Below are 24,127 nucleotides of genomic sequence, written 5' to 3'. Positions count from 1 at the left end.
CACATCTGTAATCCTAGCTACTCAGAAGGCTGAGATCTGAGGATCATGGTTTGAAGCCAGTCCAGGCTGGGAAATCCATGAGGCTCTTACTAACCACCAGAAAACCAGAAGCTGTGCTGTGGCTCAAGTCGTAGAGGGCTAGCCTTGAACAAAAGAACTCAGGGACACCACCCAGGCCCTGAGTTCAAGCCTCATGACTGACCAAAAAAAATACATAGAATTTCTCCAACTTGCAAAGAGAAGTCGGGTTGAGGACAGAGTCACATTAGAAGCAATGTTGGATACTGGGAGATTCTTTTGTCTGTCTGGTCACAGTAGCCCCAGAAGCCTTTGTGAAAGTATAACCTTTGCTTGGTTTCACTTTTAATTAAGATTTCTGTTTTTTCCAGACTCCTCAGTAAAGGAAGAAAAGAGCAATCACACAACTGGTAAGAGCCAGAGTCACCAGCACACCAGGCTCAAAATTAGTGCTAGCAAAGATAATTAACAGATAATGTCAATGAAATGAAGTGTTGTCACAGAAGAACAGTCTCCTGCTGCTATAGAAATGTTGAAGCAAAGCCCATTTTTCAAAAATAAATGTCAAAGTTGAGAGAGGAATCGTCATCTATCCCATCATGCTTTTATGCAATAATATATTTCTGAGATATTACAAGTCCCTGTGAGAACAATGCTAGAAAAAGAAATTCTTTTATAATGAAAAGTGTTATAATTTTATCATGGAGTGGGTTGTGCTTTTTATCATTAAAAAATTATCATTGGGTAGTTACACAAAGGAGTTTCATTTCAACAAGTCAGTGTATAGTCACCTCTTCCATCGTTCTCCTTCATTTTTCCCAAACAATTGTTTTGTTTGTTGTTACAGCTATCAGTGGTGTGGTTATTCCACTTGATCAGAACCTGACTGTTTTCATCTTAGCCATTTGGAAATATTAATTAAATAATTTTTTGGTGTCAATGCTAGGGCTTGAACTCAGGGCCTGGTTAATGCTCCTAACTGTTTTATTCTAGGTTAGTGTTCTACCACTTGAGCCATGGCTCCACTTCTGGCCTTATGGTGTTTCATTGGAAATAAGAGTCTCACATACTTTCCTGTCTGGGCTTCCTTTGAACCATGATCCTCAGATGTTAGCCTCCTGAGCAGCTAGGATTACAGACATGAGCCACCAGCACCTGGCTTAACATGCCTATTTTTAAAAAACAACTTACATCTTTTTCTTCCAAGGGTTATATCTTTCCAACTTCCAGATAAAATTGGAAGGAATATTATATACCAATGTGACAAAATAGTCTCAGGAGGAATTATTATAGACCATTATCACAGAAATTTTTATATAATCCACTTTATGTAAGCTCATTAGAATAATTTTGTGCCAGGTATCAATTTATTATCTCTCAGCTCAAAACCCTCATTTATTTCCTGCTCTGCAGTCTTACAGATAAACTTCATAAATCTTAAATCTTTTTCTTTTTTCTTTTTTATGTTCATTCTGGGGCTTGAATTCAAGGCCTGGTATCCATGAGCTTTTGTGCTCAAGGTTGTTGCTCTACCACTTAAGTGACAGCTGCATTTTCACTTTTTGGTGATTAATTGGAGGGAATACTCTTATGGACTTTCCTACCTGGGCTGGCTTTGAACTGGATCCTCAGATCTCAAGCTCCTGATTACAGGAATAAGCCACAGTGCCTGGCTTTCTATTCATTACTAAAAATGTGACATTTAAATAGACAAAGATCATTTTAAAACTATTTCTTCAAGTCTGTCAATATTTGCTTCATATGGATTAGGGCACTGTTGTTTGATCAATACATACTTATAATATTTATATCTTCTGAGAAAACAACACCTTTGTCCATATATAATAGCCTTCCTTGTCCCTTTTCTAAAGTTATCTCTGACTTAAACAGTATTTTTTAATATTTTTATATCAAGCTGACTTTGGTTACATTAGTATATCTTCCAAGCTTTCAGATAAAACTGATGTGTATTATTGGATTCATTCCATTAGTGATTAATAGCTAAATATGTTAGGCTGGATAATTACAAATAATAGGAAGATGGAGATATGGGATGATCCCATGCCTGCTGAGGATGCATTGTCTGCTTCCAAAGTGGCTGCAACCCCAGAGGGAACAAACCCTCTGTCATTGGGTTGAAGAATCCTTCAAGGAATACACTGTCCACTTGAACTCTTTTATGTGCTAATTCCTCCCCGGAGAGATTTTTCCCTCATGAACAAATCACACCCTATAAACCATACTTCTTGTTTTATACTGGTTGGGGTTTATATTCAAGGCCTGGGTGCTATCCCTTTGTTGATCAAGGCTGATGCTCTACCACTTGATCCACAGCTTCACTTCTGGCTTTACTTGAAAATAAGAGTCTCATGGGCTTTCCTGCTAATGCTGGCTTTGAACCACAATCCTCAGATTTCAATCTCCCGAGTAGCTAGGATTACAGGTGTGAGCCACTAGCGCCTGACTCTGCATTTATTCATTTTAACTCAAGTTCATGAAAAACACACACATTTTACCATTGTGTGAGAATTGGAGATAATATGCCTGTATGCGTGTGCACGAGTGTGCACACACACACACACACTTCATCTCTTTTCTACACAGGCCAAATAGGAATCATAATGCCTACACATTTCGGTCCTGTGTGGTACTTATGCAACCCCTCTCAGAATAAAATAAATACAGTATTGCCTTTGGGTTGCTATTTCCTTAAGTAGTAAAAGATCTACACATTTTCAGTTATCCTTTCCTGCCACATTAGTCCTCTGTCTTCCACAGGTATGGAAATAAATATGTGGAATCTCTCAATGGCTGAGTACATGAACCATGAGTGCATTCAGGAACTGAGAAAAGAACCTCAAGATTGGTACTAGGTCCCCCACTGAGCTCCCTTTGACCTAAAATTCACTGGCATCCTAACCCTTTAGACAGCTCTATGCTGACTGGCGGAACAGTAACATCTTGAGTCTCCCAGAATTAGAATCAATTCAGAGCAACAGTGCAGTAATCTTCCAAAAGTCTAATTATTTCCTTTTCCTCAAAGCATGGTCATACTGATTATTTAAAAATGTAAACAAACTAAAATAGGAAGGCTGAGGGATAGACTAACAGCATGTGGTGTGGTATGCCCTCAAAAGTCATGCTTTGCATAGCACTCATGACTCACTCCTGTAAGCTTAGCTATTCGGGAGGCTGAGATTGGAGGAGCATGGTTCACTGGCTACCTGGAAATGCTCTGGACGCTCTTACCTCAAATTATTCCGCAAAACCTCAGAAGCACAGAGGTGTGGCTCAAGTGGTAGAGAGCCATTCAGCCTCAAAAGCTAAGGAAAGTGCACAGGCCCTGAGTTCAAGCCCCAGTAGTGGTTGAAAAACTTTAAAAAGTAATCTTTCAACCTAGAGGTGCTGGGCCTCTAAACACAACTAAGATGGAGGAACCAGAATACTCCGTTCAAGTTAATTTCCTGTGCTCCACCTGGAATGCTTCTACTTACACAGAGTAATGGATGATGTAGTCCATTGGTCATCTGTTCATTTTCTAGACACCATGGCCAGTGCAGTAGAGTGAAAGGTTCCTGTGAAGCAACTGACTGTAATGACTGTGTTGACTGTTCACTTTTTTTTTTTTTTTTTTTTTGGCCAGTCCTGGGCCTTGGACACAGGGCCTGAACACTGTCCCTGGCTTCTTTTTGCTCAAGGCTAGCACCCTACCACTTGAGCCACAGTGCCACTTCTGGCCATTTTCTATATATGTGGTGCTGGGGAATTGAACCCAGGGCATCATGTGTACGAGTCAAGCACTCTTGCCACTATGCCATATTTCCAGCACCAACTCCTCACTCTTTACATTGGAGAAACAGAATTGGCCTTGTCTTTGATGAGTAAATATCTGCAACCTCAAGATCCAGAGACAGCTCCTGTGTTTCTGTCTTCTCCTCTCTTAGCACTAGTTCCCACTGTAATTTCTGACCCACAAAGCGGGGAAGTTACTAAAGGATTCTGAGGGCATTCTCCCCAATTTAATTCTCATAAGTGAGATGAGAGGTGCATTATCATACTAGTTCTTATATTATCAATCACCCTACTATACTGATCTCACTAAGGGTTTGAAGTACTTCCTTTATGACTATAATAACCCTTGTCATGTCCACCTCATTTAGTGTAGGCCGAAGTTGTGTCCACATTTGATTTAACCACACACACTAGTAAGAGTCCTTTATACCTGCTCAAAATAAAACATTAAATCTGAGCTGGGCACTGGTGGCTCATGCTTGCCATCCTAGCTCCTCAGGAGGCTGAGATCTTGGGATTTCATTTTGAAGCCAGCCCAGTGGCTTTTTGGTAGTTTTTGTTTTTGTTTTTCTGGTCCTGATACTTGAATTCAGGGCCTGTATGCTGTCCCTGAGCCTCTTTGTGCTCAAGTCTAGCACTCTACCACTTGAGCCACAGCTCCCCTTCCAGTCTTCTCTGAGTAGTTTATTGGAGATAAGAGTCTCACAAACTTTATTGCCCAGGCTAGCTTCAAATTGCGATCCGCAGATCTCAGCCTCCTGAGAAGCTAAAATAACATGTGTGAACCACTGGTGCCTAGCCGTTAAAAAAAAATATCTCCAATGAACCACCAAAAATTGAGAAATGGAGATATGATTGGTACAGTGCCAACCTTGAATAAAAAAGCGAAGCAAGAGCAGAGGTCCTGAGTTCAAGTTCCAGCATCTGTGTTTGCACAGACACACACTCTCTAAGTCTAGAATCTGTGTGACAGAACTATATCAACAAACCTGACTGATTCAATTTTATTTTTTCCACAGTCCTCTCATTCTTAATATCCATTTCCCACAAATTTCTGTCCATAGAAATTGGAGAGTATGTGATTCATTTATTATGTAATGTATGGTAATTTATGGCATATAATTACCATTCTCTCTAAGTAACCTTTTGTGTTCTATTTAACTTAGGATTCATACCTATATTTCTGTTCCCAAAAGCAGGAAATTTTGTGAACATCAATATTTGCTTGTCTTTTATTCAGAAACAAACTTGTGTCACCAGCAAACACACTATATTTCAACATGAAGACAAGAGTACGGTGTCATGAACTGATTGCCAGCCTAGAATTTTCTTTAGATCATAGCCATCTTCAGAAAACTCTGAAGCGTTGTCTTGGGCTTGCATCTCAACAGAAGGCGTATTCTTTGGGTGAAATTTCTTTTAGTGAGACATTGTGCCTTGGCCCAACACATTCTGCTTATTTTAATCTACTTATATAATGGGATATGAGTAAGAACTCTCCTACTTCATTTCAGATTCTTCTAACTATAACACCCAATGGTCATTTCCTTTAGAATAAACCTTCTTTCTAGCACAGAGCCTTCTTGCTTTGTTTTGGTTTTATTTTTTTACTATTTGTCAGTCACCAAAGATGGACCCACTCCTCTATGATCTGATTAATTCATTTCACTAGGTATCATGACCATATAAAGATAGCAGTATAATATTACTATCATTATTACTATATTACTGCAACTATCATAACATTAATATTACTTCACAGTAAAAACTTTAAGATTCCATATTACTACACCTAAAATATTATTTTGTAGACACACAGTAACCTAAAATTGCCTTCTTACTCACTTCTTTCTTTTTCTTGTCTCAATACTGGTAATTCGAACTCAGGGCTTGGGTACTATCCCTTAGCATTTTTGCTGAAGGCAGGTGCTCTAGCATTTGCGCTGCACTTTCTATTTCTGGAGACAAGACTCGGGGATTTTTTTGTCATGGCTGGCTTCAAACCATGATCCTCAGATCTCGGCCTCCCACATAACTAGGATATCTTACTCATTTCTAAGTATGATGTTTGGTAATATTGATAAATCCACACTGTTGTGCAAACACCTCTATGCACTTTGATAATTGCATCTTGTAAAGCTCAGCTTCTTACTTTTACATATTAACTCCCTCTTACCTAACCCCAGCAACCACCATTCTATTTTATGCTTCCACTGTCTTCAGTGCTATGTATAGCATTTGTTTCTTATGACCGGCTAAGTGCACACAGCATAATGGCTTTGAAGTTCATCCAGGTGGGAGCAGGTCAAAATTTTCTTGCTTATTAAGGTGAAATTGTTCCGTGCAGGAGAAGTTGATCCTGCCTTTTTCTCTAAGAAGTTTAACGTTTTAGCTCTCACATTTAAATCTGTGATCCATTTTGAGTTACACTTCACACATGGTGTGAGAAAAAGGTCCAACTTCACTCTTTGCATGGGAATACTAGCTGTCCCAGCACCATTTGTTAAAACATTATTCTTTCTCCCACTGGTTTTTGATAATACTTTTGTGGGTGAAAAAATCAATTGCCCATAAATGTAAGCGGTTATTTTTGGGTTGTTGTCAATTCATATATTTTTGTATACTATCTCAATGTTTGGACTGTTGTAGAGTTTTATAATAAATTTTGAAAATGAAAGTGTAAGTCCTCAAAATTGTGTCTTCTCTTTCAAATTGCTTGGGTTAGTTGTTCATTATGTTTTACTGTTTCATTGAATTTTAGGACCATTCCAGCAATTTCTGTAAGAAAGAAACTGATTCTAATAAGCATGGCTTTGAATCAACATGTTGGTTTTGGAGTGACACTTCTTTTTCTTTTTCTTTATTTTATTTTATTAGTATTGGGCATGAACGCAGGGCCTCAAGCTCTTCCTTGCCTGTTTTTCTCAAGGTTGGTGCTTTGCCACTTGAGCCACAGCTCCATTTCAGGTTTTTGCAGGTTAATTGGAGGTAATAGCCTCACAGACTTTTCTGCCTGTACTGGCTTTGAACTTTGATCCTCAGAGCTCAGCTTCCTGAGTAGTTAGGATCACAGGCATGAGCCACTGGCACCTAGTGGCCATGCTCAAAACCTCCAGGACAATACTGAATGAAAGTAGCAAGATTAAGCATCCTTGTCTTTCCCTCTCTGAGGTGGAAGATTTCAGCCTTTCATTATTAAGTATGATGATAGTGAAAATTTTTTACAATCACCGTTTTTCAGGTTGGGACTATTTTTCTACTCCTAGTTTGTTGAATTTTTTTTAATCATGCATGTAGCTGTTTTTAAAGCCAAGATTCAAGATTGGTAAATCTATATTTAATTGGATTATACAATTATAAGTCATACATGTAGAATCCTTACCCTCTGTTTCTATTTATGAATCACCAAAGAAGTCAGTTCCAAAAGATGCATACCTGATAGTATTTGAGCAAAAGTGACAACACTGAACTTGATGGTGAGCTTAGAAAAGCAACAATTCTGGAAAGCAATATGCTCTTTATCTTGTAGACATGTTCCATGAACCCACACTTTCTTGTGTATGGAGTTGAGGATATTCCAAATGTTTCTGTGCTAAGCTGACTCGATAAGTAAAAATTGAAAGAGTATGAGAATAACAATCATTATTAGAAAGTTGTTTCTCACAGCAAGCCAACAGTGCCTTCTGCTCACCATTTGCCCTGAGTCTGCTCTACAGAGTAAAATATGACAATTTTATCATCTCTTTTTGTTAAATAGGTCCGAGACCAGGACTCAAACTCAGTCTGTGCTTCTTTCACTCATTAGCTAGCACTCTACCTACTGAGCCGCGCCTCCAACCCCTGTCCTGTCTTCCTATAGGAAAGAGTACGTAATGATAAGACAATTGATTCTAATCTACCCAGGAAGAATTGCTTTATTTTAGGTATTCTTCCAAGAAATGGCCTGAGAATTGAATCATGTCAGAGCTCTTGTTTATGTTATCTGGCATAACTGTGATGAAAATTTTAATGATAATTGCATCTGTGTAAAATGATTTACACAATCCTTTTGACCAATATGTCTTTTCCTAGAGATAATGTATCTAATTTTATGGTGTTTTGAAGTGGGCATAATACATTGAAGCTCCTAACTCTAATCTGTCAGTCCCAGATAAAAGATACTAGGATTTTTGTTTACTATTATTATTATTATTACTTGGGGGACTAGCACTGAAGAGCCTTGCTCTGTTTTTGTACTCAAGACTGGCACTCTACCACTGAGCTGCACCTCTACTTCTGGCTTTCTGCTGGTTATTTGGAGACAAGAGTATCTTAACTTTGTCTGCCAGACTAGACTTGACCTTCAGCCCTCAGATCTCAGCTTCTTAAGTAGCTATTCTGACAGGGGTGATCCACTACTGCCTAGCACTTACTACTTTGATAATTTTATTTAGTCACTAAAATGTTAAATTGTTGTTTTATTCCTATTCTGTGTTCAGTTCTCTGGGATACAATGGCAGAGAGATCTTTGCAATCTACTGCATAGAAGATGGTTATAAACCAATGAGCAGACGAACAACATAAGTTCAGAGAAAGAAGATTGTGTCTACATATCAGAATATTCACATACAATTTAAAATGGCCAGAACTTCAAAAAAGTTCAAATTATGCAAATTGGCCAGGCATAGATGGCTCACACCTGTAATCCTAGCTACCCAGGAGGCTGAGATTTGAGGATTGCCATTCAAGGGCCAGCCAACCACCAAAAATCCAGAAATGGTACTGTAGTTCAAAGTTGTAGGGCACTAGCCTTGAGCCTAAAAGCTCAAGGACAGTACCCAGGTGCTGAGTTCAAGCTCCCAAACCAACAGGCGCATGCATGCATGTGTACACACATGCGTGCACATATACACATGTGAAAATGTGGGAGAATACTGTGTAAGGAGGAGTTTTAGAGAGGTTTGCTGGTATGCTATTAATAATTTACCATTTGTTGGTTTTAAGAAAAGTGGTGTGTGTGTGTGTGTGTGTGTGTGTGTGTGTGTGTGTGTGTGTGTACAGGTCCTCAGGCTTCAACTCAGGGCCTATCCCTTAGCTTTTCCACTAAAAGCTACTGCTCTGCTATTTGAGGCACATCTCTACTCCAGCTTTATGCTGGTTAACTGGAGACGAGAGTCTCATGGACTTTCCTGCCTATGCTGGCCTTAAACCTCCATCCTCAGATCTCAGCCTTCTGAGTAGCTAGGATGACAGGTGTCAGCCACCAGCACCCAGCAATTTGCTCATTCTTTAAAGGGACTTCAGCTGAATCTGGAACATGCTAAGGTTTTGGATTATTAACTGGAATTGTTTCTTTTTGGCAGTATTGGGGTTTTATTCAAGATCTCATACTTGCAAGTCTGGCCCTGTGCTGCTGAAATAGCTCTCCAGCCTTGTTTTGCACTGGCTTTATTTTAGGATTGATCCTTGCTTTCCACTTGGGTATGGGCTTGAGCCACAGGCTGCCATGCTAGGCCTCCACTGAGACTGGGACCACCAGCATTCACATGCACCCAATGTTCTTCTGTGGAAATAGAGTATTATCGACTTTTCTGCCCTAGCTGGCCTAGAACCCAAACTCTCCCAATCTGAGCCTCCCACATGGCTGAGGATAACAGCCAAGTCCCCACTTATTAGAGACTGAGAAGGGGTCTCATGAACTTTTCTGCCCAGGCTGGCCTCAAATTCCAATCCTGTTTTCAGCCTCCTAAGTAGGTAAGATTACAGGCACAAGCCAGCACTGCCTGGCTACCCCTGGACTTTTTTTTCAACAGTGATGAGACCAGAATTTTCTATTTAGATAATTAAACACAATTCATTACAGGGATAATTAGTGACATTCAGCAATTTCTCATGTACCTGAAGAACATTTCTATGTTCTTATATTTCTACTATATTTTGATTTCACAAACTGAAGTTGGGCTTCAAGATTAATCCCTCTCTTAGCTCCGGTGCCCTGCTCCCTAGCAGCTGAGATCTTTGCTCTCTGCTCTGTTACCTAAAGTAAGAGGAAAGATGGAGGGGGCAGTCAGCTGCCTGACCTGCTGCAGCTCTGTGAGTCAGCCTGGGTCTCAGCCCATAGGGAAAGGCCTGTCAGTGGGCATCATGGGTTTCGCTCAGCCCTCTATGTTTCTGTTGGCAGGCCCAGGTCTGGGTTGAGAGCCTAAGGCCTGGACTTTGTTCTCTTGCCCTCCCTGCAGTAAGAGCTATCTGTGCTCTGAGCTGCTTGTATTTGGGGATGGGAAATGCAGTCAAGTTTCTCCTAACATGCCTTCTCAAATACTTCTTGTCTTTTTTTTTTTTTTTTTTTTGGCCAGTCCTGGGCCTTGAACTCAGGGCCTGAGCACTGTCCCTGGCTTCTTTTTGCTCAAGGCTAGCACTCTACCACTTGAGCCACAGCACCACTTCTGGTTATTTTCTATATATGTGGTACTGGGGAATCAAACCCAGGGCTTCATGTATAGGAGTCAAGCACTCTACCAGTAGGCCATATTCCCAGCCCCACTTCTTGTCTTTTTGTTTCATTATATTAATAGCAGGCAGTGTGGCCGCTCACATGGATTTTCTTTCTTTTTTTTTTTTTTTTTTTTGGATTTGTTGTTGTTTTCTGTGTTTGGCTTTGTTGTTGTTTTCCGTGTTTGGGTTTGGTGTGTGTGCGTGCGCTTGCATTGGTGTACGTGAGTGTACGCACTGGTCCTGAGGCTTGATCTTAGGACCCAGGCATTCTCCTGCAGCTTTTTTTTTTTTTTTTTTTTTTTTTTTTTTGCACTCATGGCTAGCACTCTACTATTTGAGCTACATCTCCACAGCCAGCTTTTTGGTGGCTAATTGGAGATGAAAGTCTCATGGACTTTCCTATCCTGGGCTGGCTTTGAACTGATATCCTCAGGCCTAAGCTTCCTGAGTAGGTAGGACTACAAGCATGAGCCAGAGCCACTTGTGCCTGGCTTTCTCTTGGGGTTTTCAACCCATATTTCAGTGCTCTTAAGTGAAGAGCCGAACACAAGAGGTATCTGACTACTAATATGAAGAACAACAATAAAGGCCACAAAGAAAGAGTTATTCAGAGGAGAAAAGACACATAACTGAACTGAGGCTGAGGGAAGGTAAAAGTCCATAATGAAAGGCCTGGCTTTGAAATGCTACGTGATAGAGCACTTGTCTAGCAAGGGTGAGGCCAAGCACTGCAAGGAAAAAATTAAATAGTTAATATGGTCAAAGAAATAAAAAACAAATTATATCCTTAAAATTAAAAAGAATCATTAAATCAAAAACTATTCAGAGAACTTAGGACTGTAATAACTAAAATTGCAGTAATTTAATAGAAGCTTCTGAAGATCAAGTAAAAAAAACCTGCTTTATCTAAGATGCAAATGGGAATTTGATCCTGGCAGTCAAAATCTAATGTAAACAGGGCACCTAGATATTCAGAAGGCTGAGATTTGTGGATCGAAGTTCCAAGCCAGCCCAGGCAGGAAAGTCCATGAGTCTTTTATTTCCAATTAACTACCAGAAAACCAGAAGTAGCAATGTGGCTCAAAGTGGTAGAGTACTAGCTTTGAGTAAAAGAGCTTGGGCATATAACCCAGGCCCTGAGTGCAAGCTCCATGACTGACCAATGGGATGGAGGGGGGAGGAGGAGGGAGGAGGTGTCATTCCAGGAAGCCAGGCTCATACCTGTCATCCTAGCTGCTCAGGAGGCTGAGATCTGAGGATCATGGTTCAAAGCCAGCCCAGGCCAGAAAATCCCTGAGACTCTTATCTCCAATTAACCACCAGAAAAGATGGAAGTGGATCTGTGGCTCATATGGTAGAGCACCAGCCTTGGTCAAAACAGCTAAGAAACAGCACCGAAGCCCTAAGTTCAAGTCCAAGTATCACTCTCCCCAAAAATGCTATACAGTGAAATTCTTGTCATCTTATCTTTTAACATTGAAGTAAAGAAAGAAAAAAGGCCTTGGATGTCCTATCTACTTTTCCCCAAATCTTGATTTACAAAAAACAGTGTTTTGGTTCACTTCTTAATGAGCTGAAAGATGAACTAAGAACAAAGACAATAGACGTGATGGCTCCAGCCTGTAATCCTAGCTGAAAAATGAGGATTGTGGTTTGAAGCCATTCCAGGCAGGAAATCTCTAATTAACTAGGAAAAAGCCAGGAGTGGAGGTGTGGCTCAAATGGAAGAGAGCTAGCCTTGAGTGAAAAAGCTAAGGGACAGCGTTCATGGCCCTGAATTTAGGACCTAGCAAAGCCTCTTTCTCTTTCTCTCGCTCTGTCTCTGTATGTGTGTGTCTGTGTGTCTATGTGTCTGTGTGTCTGTCTCTCAGAACAAAGAGAAAAATCAAAACCTTATGATATTCATTTAATACAAAAGAAACATACTTTCAGCCAAATTAGTTTATAAAAACAAATATCTAAGTGGCATTAAGCCCTAAGTTTGGTGGACACACAACAGTGAAAGTAGCTAGCCATAGACTGAGAAGCACATAAGCAAATACCAACAAAGTGACTTGGAGGATCCCTGTACTTAATGCATAACTGAAAGCAAAAATAAGATGGTCATTAGAGAGACCTTCTACATTACTCCATTTAAGCAATTAGAGTCTGTAAGTAGTATAAAGATGCTTTTGTCTTCTCACACAGCAGTTTGCTCTGTGCAAATAGGAAAGCAGAATGGTGCATTCTTTGTTGGTTGTTTCACAAGAGTCTGACTAGACTGTAGAAAAATGGAGGGGCAGGGACAATTGGAAAGGACCTCCTAAGAGAGTGTTACTTAACGCTGGACATGCAGAAGATACTCAATATATTTAAACTTGACAGTGAAATTATTTCTCTTTGGACAATCTCATCTAAACCACATACAGATCAGATCAGCACGGGCGTCTCATGCCTGTGCTGCTTGATGCTTAGGAGGCTGAGATCTGAGGATTACACTTCAAAACCAGCCCAGGCTTATCTAAAATCTACCTCCAAAAGAGTGAGAAGTGGAGGTGTGGCTCAATTGGTAGAGCTAAGGAGAGTGTGGGAGGCTCTGAATTCAAGAGTTCAAAACCCAGTATTCTCTCTCTTTCTCTCATTCTTTGCTTCTTTCTCCCTCCCTCTTTCCTTCCTTCCTTCCTTCCTTCCTGCCTGCTTTCCTTCCTTCCTTCCTTTCTTTCTCTCTCTCTCTCACACACACACACACAGACACACAATCCAGATAAATGTGCATTTTTAAAAAATCAAATGATGCCTGCAGATTTCAGTTTAATTCATGATAAAAAAAATAGTCTTAGACCAATTTGTCCTATGAATCAGACCAAAATGATTCAACTAATGAATGCTTACCTACTGGGGTGCTTTGCCCCATATTCATCATAAGCTTTACCATGGTGTCCTGCTGTAAAAAGGGAATCATGTAGCCAGGCATCAGTGGCTCACACCTGTAATTGAGGATTGCAGTTGGAAGCCAGCCTGGGCAGGAAAGTGTTTGAGACTTGTATCTCCAATTAACCAGCAAAAAGCTGGAAGTGGCACTGTGGCTTGAGCAAAAAAGCTCAAGGATAGTGCCGGAGCCTTGAGTTCAAGTTCCAGCACTAGCACATAAAGAAGGAAAGGAAGAAAGGAACGAAGGAAGGAAGGGAGGGAGGGAAGGAAGGAAGGAAGGAAGGATGAAAGAAAGGAAGGAAGGAAGGGAGGGAGGGAGGGAGGGAGGGAGGGAGGGAGGGAGGGAGGGAGGGAGGGAGAGAAAGAAAGAGGGAAAGGAAGGAAGGATCAAGCACTAACAATTTAAAATGAAATGATCCTACTAATATAGAAACAGTAAGTCCAGGATGTTCTCTTTCAAAGATAACCTCTCACCTAAGGATCTTTAGATCAGTCCTCCCATTATAATATCATTCAAATTCTGCATGAAAATACTTTCAAGACTATGTGTATGCATTCATTGTAACCTGTGGCAATTGCTTACTGGTTTTATTTTGTACTTTTAGCTCATTAGTAACTTGCATGCCTTTCAATTAGGGAAATATAGGCAAAGGAGAGCTCAAGTTCAAGCCTCTCATTGTTTGAGTGCACAGAAGGAATTGCGAACCATTTCTCACATGGAACAGGTCATGGGGCAGTATTGAACCTAGCTTTCCATAACACCTAAATCTTGTCATTTCAGTACAAAAATAGCTAGCAAAAGAAGACCAAAGACATCAGGTTGTACATGATCAAGTGCCAATTATGAGTCCACCCACCAAATCCCAGCAGAACATCCCTGTCAATGACAGGTTTCATTCTGTAATCTAAAAAAGGTTAAAAATATTAAAGAGGAGGTGCCAGTGGCTCACACCTGTAATCCTGGCTCCTCAGGAGGCTGAGATCTGAGGATCATAATTACAAACCAGCCCTGGGAAGAATAGTCCCTGTGAGACTTTTATCTCCAATTAACCACTCAAAGATGGAAAGTGGAGGTGTGGATCAAAATGGTAGAATACTAGTAGCCTTGAGAAAAGAACACAGGGACAGCACCCAGGCTCCCAGTTCAAGATTGCCACAATCAACAATAAAACAAATAAGTGATGGTAAGGACAATAAATACTAGTTTGAGGTGCTTGATGAAGAATTTCGTTGTTGAATTACCAAAGTTGTCTCACATATAATAACCTCTGTCTTTAAATCATTATTGCTAAAATATTTTTTAATGTTATACATAGATCCACATCTTTCTTCCTTCTAGAGACACAGTTTGATTATTCCTGCTTTTTCGTTAGTTTGATTTGGTGTCAGCAATGGGGCTCGAACTCAGGGCTTCTCTGGTTTTTTGTTTGTTTGTTTGTTTCTGCTAAAGGATGGTACTTTGCCACTTAAGCCACACCTCTATTTCTGATGTTGGTGGGGGTGGTGGTGAAATGGAGATGAGTAACTCACGCAGGCTTTCCTGCCCAGGCTGACTTTGAGCCTTAGTCCTCAGATCTCAGCCTCCTGAATAGCTAGGTATCAGCACCTGTGGCACCCGGACTTGCATTCTGTTTTTAAATTTAACTTTCCCATTTTTTTCTGGACCCCCAAAAGTAGAAAAGTTGCCCGGGGAGACATACATGAAAAAGAGGTTCGGAAAGGAAGAGGGAAAATGGATTAACTCCCGCTTCATCGTTCCAGGCGCGCGCGCGCGCGCGGCAGTGCCACCTCCCCAGACTCCAGAGCCTGGGTGGGGCTGGGGGCGGGAGGCGGGGGGCTGTGCACTCTGCCGCGGTCACCCGGCCCGCGCAGGGCTGTGATTGGTCGGCGCCCCGCCAGCCCCCTGCTAGACTGGGGTGAGACGCGGACGGGGACACTGCCGAGCGCTCAGCTTCTTTCCCCGGCTCTTCTCCCGCCCTGCGCACCCCATGCAAGGGCTCCGGCTCCGCATCTCCAGGGCTGGCGGGCGCGCACGGCCCGAGGGTTGGCACGCGCCTCGCCCTCGCCGCGATCACCAGCCCGCCGGGGCCTCGCCACCCTCTGCACCCACCATGGGGTCGCCTCCCTGCTCCTAAAGAGTTGCCAGATCCGGCCAATCGCCACTGAGATCAATCCCGGAGTCCTCCGAGGAGCCGCGGGGTTGGCTATGGCTTAGGGTAAGTGCGTGGTGACAGCCCAGAGGTCAGAGAGACGGAGACCGAGAGCCGCGAGAGTGGGGGGAAAGGAGACGCCACCCAAGGAGAAGAAGAGGAGGCAGCGATGAGTTTCCGCAAAGAGGACGGCGTGAGCAGCCTGTGCCAGAAGGCGCTGCATATCGTCACGGAGCTGTGCTTCGCGGGCCAGGTGGAGTCGGAGAAGTGCTCGGGCATCTTCCCCCCGGACCGCGGCCAGGGCGCGCCCAGCACAGGTGACCGCGACCCCGCGGGCGCACTGAAGCGGGAGGGGGACGCAACCTTCCCACCTCCCCCGCCCTCCATCCTTCCTCCCGCGCCCCTCAGCCGCTGGGTGCCTTGGGGTGTTGGGGGAAGGTATGGGCTTTTCTTCTGTACCTGCCTGCCTTCTCCCGGGGCAGGTAGCCTTCCAGCCTCTGTCTCTCTGTCTCTCTGTCTCTGTCTGTCTCTCTGTATCTTTCTCTCTGTCTCTTTCTCTCTCTCTCTGTCTCTCTGTCTCTCTCTCCTCTCTCTTTCTATTTCTCCTCTCTCTCCCTCTCTCCTCTCTCTCTCCCCCCAACCCCCAGTGTCTGCCTACATCCCCCACCTCTGGGTCCCCAAGCCAGGAGCCCAGCGGCAGCACTCCCAGGGCTCCTGGCTTTGTGCTGCTCCAGGCTTATCTAAGGGTCATGGGGTCCCCATCACCGGCTGTACCTACGGAAAGGGACTTGGGGTGGGGGGCGATCTGGGAATCTGGAATCTAGGTGCATGCCTAGAACCCTGGGAGATAGGGGGTTGCCTTGGCTTTGGGATTGCAGAAAGGATCTTCATTTGGGGGAACTTTCAGCTACAACCTGTCGAGCTCTTGGAAGTTCACAGAGCAAGTTAATACCGCATTTTGGTATCTGATGACGAAGAGTGGGGATTTTTTTTAATATTTTTACTTTCTTTAAGTAGTTATACAAAGGAGTCATCAAAATAGTTTTTAACCTTCTCACCCACCCCTCCTACTCCTCCCCTTCCCTCACTTTTCTTAATCTTTAGGTTATGTATTGAATTTTTTCTCCCCATTTAACGAAAGCGGTTTATGAGAGCAGGGAGTATGGATCTCCTGTTTAAGACCTAGGCCACCTAGAGAAGAAGTGGATGAGAGGGTCAGAAGCCAAGCAATTCCTCACTTGTTCCCATAACCCTCACCCCACCATCCCCCCCCCAAAAAAAAACACAGGAACTCTCCCTGCCCCTTCCAGAACTTGAAAGAATATTAGGAAGGGTGGAAGGAGGAAGAAGCCCCCTGTCAGAAACCTGGAGATGGGAGTTAAGAGAGAGAAAGGAGGGGAGAGAGACAAGAGACTGGGAGGCAGAGTGAGACAGACAGAGAGGTGGGGGAGGGAAGGAGGGGGGAACAAGGAAGGAAGGAAGGAAGGAAGGAAGGAAGGAAGGAAGGAAGGAAGGAAGGAAGGAAGGAAGGAAGGAAGGAAGGAAGGAAGGAAGGAAGGAAGGAAGGAAGGAAGATAGATCTGGAAATGGGAACATCTTTCAGGTGACAGATTTCTCTCCCGTGTGGGGTACAGAGAGAATCACAGCCACCATTAAGGTCAAGCTTTAGGAAAAAGGATTTTAATGACCCAGACAGTGGTGGGTTTCGTCAACCTTTAAAGCTGCTCCCGTGGACAGTGGACACGGGACACAGGTCACTTGTTTCTTTGAGAGACAACCACTACTTTGGAGATTTATCAACACAGTGTGGTCATGTACGGTGTGTGTGTTGTTTCCTTTCCCTTTGCGTTGCTGGCTGTACTTTGGCACCCTTTAGAGGTTGAGGGTCGCCAAGGCAACAGGTAAGAGCTGGACTGCCAAGCTCAGATACAGAGAGCCTGGGATCAGAAAAAACCCAGGGTGCTGGGGAGGTAGAAAGAAGGGCACACATAGTATGTATACGTCTCCTGCCTTCTCACCCACTCTCAGAATCCAAGATTAAGAAGAGGGGAGAGTGACTCAATTTAGCTTTACACACAAATGCATAGACTATCTGTAGCGTTTGGGATGAAATTCTCTGGTGATGAAATAGGATCCAAGAATGGCGCTTCTGTCAGCAGTTGGCTGAGCCTAGGGTGCTGTTGTTTGGATACTGGAGGAAAATAAAATGTCGCTGCTTCAGTGTGCTGGAATGATGGATGTGTGTGTGTGTGTGTGTGTGTGTGTGTGTGTGTGTGTGTGTGTGTAGACACAGCTGAGAATCATTTCTGTCTTTTCAGGTGGCATTAGAAGTCCTATGAGTAAATGAATCCCCAATAACATGAAGTGAATGTCCTAAACGAGCATGTCATGTGTGAGATTGCTAATCAGGAGGTAAAGACCAAAACATTGATGACCTCTAGGCAGTCCCAGATGAGCTCTTAAGTGATATGGAATGCTTAAGCTGAGACTCTAAGCAGGTGGCACAGGGAATAAATGAGATGATTTTAGTGTAATAGCCTGGGCTGTGTTATCTAACAATTGATGCTATGAATAAAATGTCTGATTCTTTCCCTCTCCTGATCACACAGAAATAGTGACTTCTTAAGTCTCAATAGCTGGTAATAGTGCTCATTTCTAAGTCACTCTACAATGGATGGCTATGTAAGATGAAGGTTAAAACAAGCTCAGGAAGGATTCAGAGCTTTTCCAAAGCACCATAAGAAGCAGCTATAGGGTGGCTCATGCCTGTAATCCTACCTGAGATCTTAAAGATCAAGATTTGAAGTTAGCCTGAACAGGAAAGTCTATGTGACTCATAATTATCTTAAATAACCACCCCAAACCAGGAAGTAGAGGTGTGGCTCAATGGTAGAGCACAAGCCTTAAGTGAAAAACCAAGGGGAGAGCTTAAGGCACTGAGTTCAAGCACCAATATTGGCGCACGTACACACACACACACACACACACACACACACACACACACACACACAGAGAGAGAGAGAGAGAGAGAGAGAGAGAGAGAGAAGCAGTTCTAGTCCTGATTCATTTTGGACTTACATTAGAGGGGGAAAATGAACCTAAAGCAATTGTATGTGTATTTTTCTCCCCTCAGGGGAAATATAAGCTACAGAAGTGGAGTCTTTGATTTAATACATAAACATATATATTAGCTATATTAAATGCCTATCACTAAGATACTCTACTAGGTTGTTTATGAGCTACCAAGATGAACAGAATCTCTCTATATTGTCCATTGGCAAATTACACAACAGATAGAAAGCAACTATTTTGATCTATAAAAAGTCTACAAATATTAGTAGGTATCTATGAAGTAGATTCAAAGATTGTTTGCTGAAAGTTTAATTATATCAATGAGTCACTCAGCAACACATTATTCTGTAAAGTCAATTTTCTTCTACCTGTGTACTTGGGACCCTTTATATTATAGCCTCCTAAGGACAATACTTTCATTTGTTGATCCTTGGACTCATTGCCTAATGAAAACTACTTTATTAGTACCTCTATGCTCTGTAATGGCACAGTGCCTATTCACTTTGAAAGTAATCAGTACATTCCAGGTAGTGCTTTCTATTCTAACCTTATTGCAGTGGCAATCACAAACATTGAAACTGCATGATTTTCTAAGAGATTTCTTCACCTAGAGAGAGGAAGAAAGAGGGACAGGTAATCCTGACTGCAGACATTCCACAGTATTTGAAAGCGATGGGAGTATACCAGCTTTGCCTACAGGTTTTTTCCATGTCAATCAAGAGCAACCACTGATATATCTTGTACCATTACAGTAGCAGTGGAAAATAATACAAGTGTTGCCATGGATGGTCTCCCAACAAACTTGACCAATCTCATATTTTAGTAAAATTAGTGACAACTTAGATCACAGCTGCCAGTATCAATTAATCTATACTTTTGGAATAGTTCTTTAGAGCCATTATAGATATCAATATTACCAGTATACTTGAAAGTTCATCTTGTGTATTTTTTGTGGGGGCCTGAGCACTCTCCCTGAGCACTTTTGCTCAAGGTTGCCACTCCACCACTTGAGCCACAGCTCTACTTATGGCTTTCTTGGTGGTTAACTGGAGGAAAAAGTCTCACAGACTTTCCTGCCTGGCTTTGAATTGAGATCCTTAAATCTCAGCCTCCTGAGTACCTAGGATTACAGATGTGAGCCACTAGCCCCCAGCTTAATTTTTATTTTATAATATTTAGCTCCAAATTGGAATTGTACAAAAAATGCAAAATTAAGACACTCATGAATTAAATGCTTATGTGACTGTGAACTTGTTAGTTTGATTAGCTGCGATTTTTGTGAGATCTCTCTTACAAGCAACATAGATTCCTGAACTTGTTGAATATTTAAGCATCTATTAAAAACTGACCAGAAATGAATATATTTATATGTATATTCATATATATTCATCAGTTTCTAAGTAACATTTTTTAGGCAGCATTATTATTTTTCTCTGAAATCAAGGCACTTTGAGTCTACTGCTAAGTGCTTACATGGAATTGGAGTACCTTATATGTTTTCCTTTTCAAACAATAAGCAGATTAATAATTAATAATTCAATTAATTGAACTATCTTTGTGTGTATGTGTGTGTGTGAGAGAAAGAGTTCTGAGGCTTGAACTAAAGTCCTGAGGCTTGAACTCAGGGGTCCCTGAGCTCTTCAGCTCAAGGCTAGTGCTCACTTGAGCCACAACTCTACTTCTGGTTATTTGAAGATAAATGTCTCACAGACTTTTCTGTCCAGGCTGGGTTCAAACTGCAATACCCAGATCTTAGCCTCCTGAGTAGCTATGATTACAAGTGTGAGCCTTAGTTAGCAGTTTTGTATTATCATGACTCTGGTTTGTAGACATCTTAACAATGGTCTGAAGAATTTACACTTTAGACACATGCATGTACACCTTTTCCTCTTGAGTATTGCAAGCCTGAAAAAGAGTAAGTAAACCATAATAAGTTCAATAAATATACCCACCAACAAAAGAATGTATCATTTTACTCCAAAACACTCTCACCACAGTGAGAAATGGTTAACTTCTATATTTAACATCCTTGTCTCCCAATTTTTAAGTTAGTATACTACCCTAATTCACATATACTCCAAAGATCAATTAACTGGGTTATTCTCCTCAAAGGCCCAAATCTCAGCAAGCATCTACTTTCCTTCATTCACAGGTGTAGGTATTTTTGGAAATACTAGAGACTTTTTTTGGGAAGGTCTTAATCTTTTCTTTCTTCCTTTTTTCTCTCTTTCTCTCTCTCTCTCTCTCTCTCTTTCAGCCTTCCTTCCTTGCTTCTTTCCTTCTTCCCTCTTTCCCTCCCTCCCTCACCCCCACCTCTCTCTCATTTTGTGCTTGTTCTCTGCCTTGAACTGAGGAGCTGGGCACTGTTTCTGAGCTTTAATGCTCAGAGCTAGTGCTCTAGCACAGCGCCACTTTCAGTTGTTTTTTGTTTGTTTGTTTTTGTTTTGTTTTTTTTAGTGGTTAATTGGAGATAAGAGTCTCAAAAAAGTTTTCTTGGCCGGGATGCCTTAGAACCAGGATCCTCAGATCTTAGCCTCTTGAATAGCTATTTTCCTCTTTCTTTTCTTTGGCAGTCCTGAAGTTTTGAAGTAGCACCAGGGCTTGAACTCAGTCCACCATCCTTTTACTTGGTTGCTTTGCTCCTGGCTGGAACCTAGGGTTTGGAAGCCAGGGCTTATCATAACTAGGAGAGTGCCACACAACACCAGCCGTGTCTACAGTGATTTGTCTTCTGGTTATTTTTGAGTTAAGGTCTTAGTTGTTGCCCAGACTCCCTGCACAGTAATTCTCCTGTCGATGCTGTCATCCACAGCTGGGATGATAAGGGCACAACATCGTACTTCACTTTAAGATGGAGTCTCCCAAACACTGAGCCCAAGTTGGCCTCAAATTGCAGTCCTTTGCATCTGTACCTCCTGAGTAGCTAGAATTAGAAGTATGAGCAACTCTGATAGCTCATGCCTACCATCCTAACAACTCAGGAGGCTGAGATCTAAGGATTATAGTTCAAAGCCTGCCAGGGAAGAAAAGTCTGTAAGACTTTTATCTCCAATTAACCATCAAAATCCAGAAGTGGAGTTATAGCTGAAGTAGTAGAATACCAGCCTTGGATGGAAAAGCTAAAATGAGAACATGAGGCCCTAAGATCAAGCTCCATTACTGGTGTGTGTGTGTGTGTGTGTGTGTGTGTGTGTGTGTGTGTGTGTGTGTGTGTCTAAGAGAGAGAGAGGGAGAGAGAGAGAGAGAGAGAGAGAGAGAGAGAGAGAGAGAGAGAGAGAGAGAGAGAATGGCCCTCAACCCTGTTTTATTATTCTTGGGACAAATCAAAGATAGATATTTCATTTATGAGGGTGAGATTTCTGAGATCGGTTATGAACTAAGCTGTCTATTTTATTCAAATTACATTTCCTTTCAAATTTAATCATCATTGTAATTTTGCTTTCACAGAAAATAATCATTTGTGGAGATGCACCTGCACCCATTGACTAGTTTTAAAACAAAATTTTGGTAGAAAACAAACATCACCACAAATATTTAGTGGAATATTCCATGGCAATAACAATTATTTGTATTTTAAAAAGTTGTGTGCTGGTGGCTTACTCCTATAATCCTAGCTACTCAGGAGGATAATATCTGAGATCACTGTTTGAAGCCAGCCCAGGCAAGAAAGTCTTTGAGACTACCTCCAATTAACCATCAGAAAACTGGAAGTGGCGCTGTGGCTCAAAGTGGTAGAGAACTAGCCTTGAGCAAAAGAGCTTAGGGACAGTGCCCAGGTCCTAAGTTCAAGCTCCATGACCAACAGCAAAAAGTGAAATGAGATTTTTTTTTCCTGATCTATGTTTATTCTCCTAATGATGTCACCAAAATGTAGACTCTTCAAGACAGGCTATTGTTTACTGTTTTATATTCATGTGCCTAGAAAAATCTGACACATACTAGAGGATCAATAAATATTGGTTGAATGAATGAATAAAATGACTCTTGTTTTTTTTTATAAAATAATAGATCTGCTTAATAACCTCCAAATGCCTCGTGCAACTAATGACATACACTTGAATCTTTTGTGTCTGTAGTGTCTAATACAATATCCTAGCTAGAAATGCACACAAAATATTTAGTTTATATCAGGTACTTGTAGCTCACTCCTGTAATACTAGCTACTCAGGAGGCTGAGATCTGAGAAGCAAGGTGCCAAGCCAGCCTGGGAAATAAAGTCTGTGAAACTCTTATCTCCATTTAACCAGCAAAATGCCAGAACTAGAGCTGTGGCTCTAGTCTTAGAGTACTAGCCTTGAATGAAGAAAGCTAAAGGATAGTGCTCTGGACCTGAGTTCAAACCCAGTATTGGCACACACTAAAAAAATAATAATTTATGAAAATGATAGGAAGTAAAGCACTTGATTATTTAGAAACTAGAATTTTGTTTTTCCTTCTGCTGGTCATCAGGCTTGAACTCAAGCCCTGGATGTTGTCCTTGACCTTTCTTGCTCAAGGCTAGCTCTCTACCACTTGAGCCACAACTCTATTTCCAGATTTTTTTGGTAGTAATTGGAGATGAGAGTCTCACAGACTTTATTTCCTAGGCTGGCTTCAAACTGTAATCCTTAGATCTCAGCCTCCTGTGTAGCAGGCGTGAACTACTGGTTCCTGGCTAAAAACAGGAATTTGATGAGCACCATCCACCAAAGCAACTGAACACAATATGAACATCCAATGATTTCCTTAGAGTAGGATTAGAGGTAATTGTGAGTCCATAACTAAATTTGTGTTCTAGAATGAATGTTCTGGGTTGACTGAAATTCTTGGATGGTGGGAATATCTGATTCATGCAGATTCTCCTTGATTGGCAGTGGGGTTACATGCTCATAAACCAATCATAAGTCCAAAATGGCTGGACACCAGTGACTTACACCTGTAATCCTAGTTACTCAGGAGGCTAAGATTTGAGGATCAAGGTTTGAAGCCAGCCTGGACAGAAAAGTGTGAGATTCTTCACTCCAGTTAGCCAGCAAAATTCCAGAAATGGAGGTATGGCTCAGGTGGTAGCGCATTAGCCTTGGGCACAAAAGGCTCAGGGACAGTGCCCAGGCCCTGAGTTCAAGCCCCAGGACTGGTGCACGTGCACACACATGCGCGTGCACACACACACACACACACAGAGTTTAAAATGTACTGAGTGCACCTAATGCACTGAGCATTAATATCAATGTTATCTTAGTCTTAAATGTGCTCTCTCACTTTAGCCTCTAATTGGGCATTGCAAGTGAGTATGCTACCACATATTACTAGCTCAAGAAAAGGTGAACATTCAAGCTTCAGAATACACCATGTACTATGTACATTACAGAACTGTAAAGCACAGGAGCTGGGAATATGGCCTAGTGGCAAGAGGGTGCTTGCTTCATATACATGAAGCCTTAGGTTCGATTCCTCAGCACCACTATATAGAAAAGAAAAAAAAAAAGGCCAGAAGTTGAGCCTTGGCTCAAGTTGTCAGAGTGCATAAAGAAGCCAGGGACAGTGCTCGGGCCCTGATTTCAAGCCCCAGGACTGGCCAAAAAAAAAGAAAAGAACTGTAAAGCACAAAGGTCCTATCAGAGGCCATCTGTATTTATATGTGCAGCAGTAAAAGAAAACTGAACTGCACATTGTGGCTCATGCCTATAATCCTAACTATTCAGGAGGCTCAAATCTGAGGATTGAGGTTA

General features: G+C 41.9%; 1 protein-coding gene across 1 annotated transcript in view; it reads left to right on the top strand.

The window, feature by feature from the left end:
• Positions 1-15,513: 15,513 nt before the first annotated feature.
• Positions 15,514-24,127, top strand: part of Syt10 (synaptotagmin 10) — a 72,865-nt gene continuing 64,251 nt past the window's right edge. Inside the window, exon 1 of the mRNA XM_048350990.1 lies at positions 15,514-15,661. Coding sequence (XP_048206947.1) covers positions 15,514-15,661 — 148 coding nt within the window. The remainder of the gene's footprint in view (positions 15,662-24,127) is intronic.

Source organism: Perognathus longimembris, chromosome 1 (assembly GCF_023159225.1).
Source record: "Perognathus longimembris pacificus isolate PPM17 chromosome 1, ASM2315922v1, whole genome shotgun sequence".
NCBI classification, from domain to species: Eukaryota; Metazoa; Chordata; class Mammalia; order Rodentia; family Heteromyidae; genus Perognathus; species Perognathus longimembris.
This window is presented reverse-complemented; position numbering and strand designations above follow the sequence as displayed.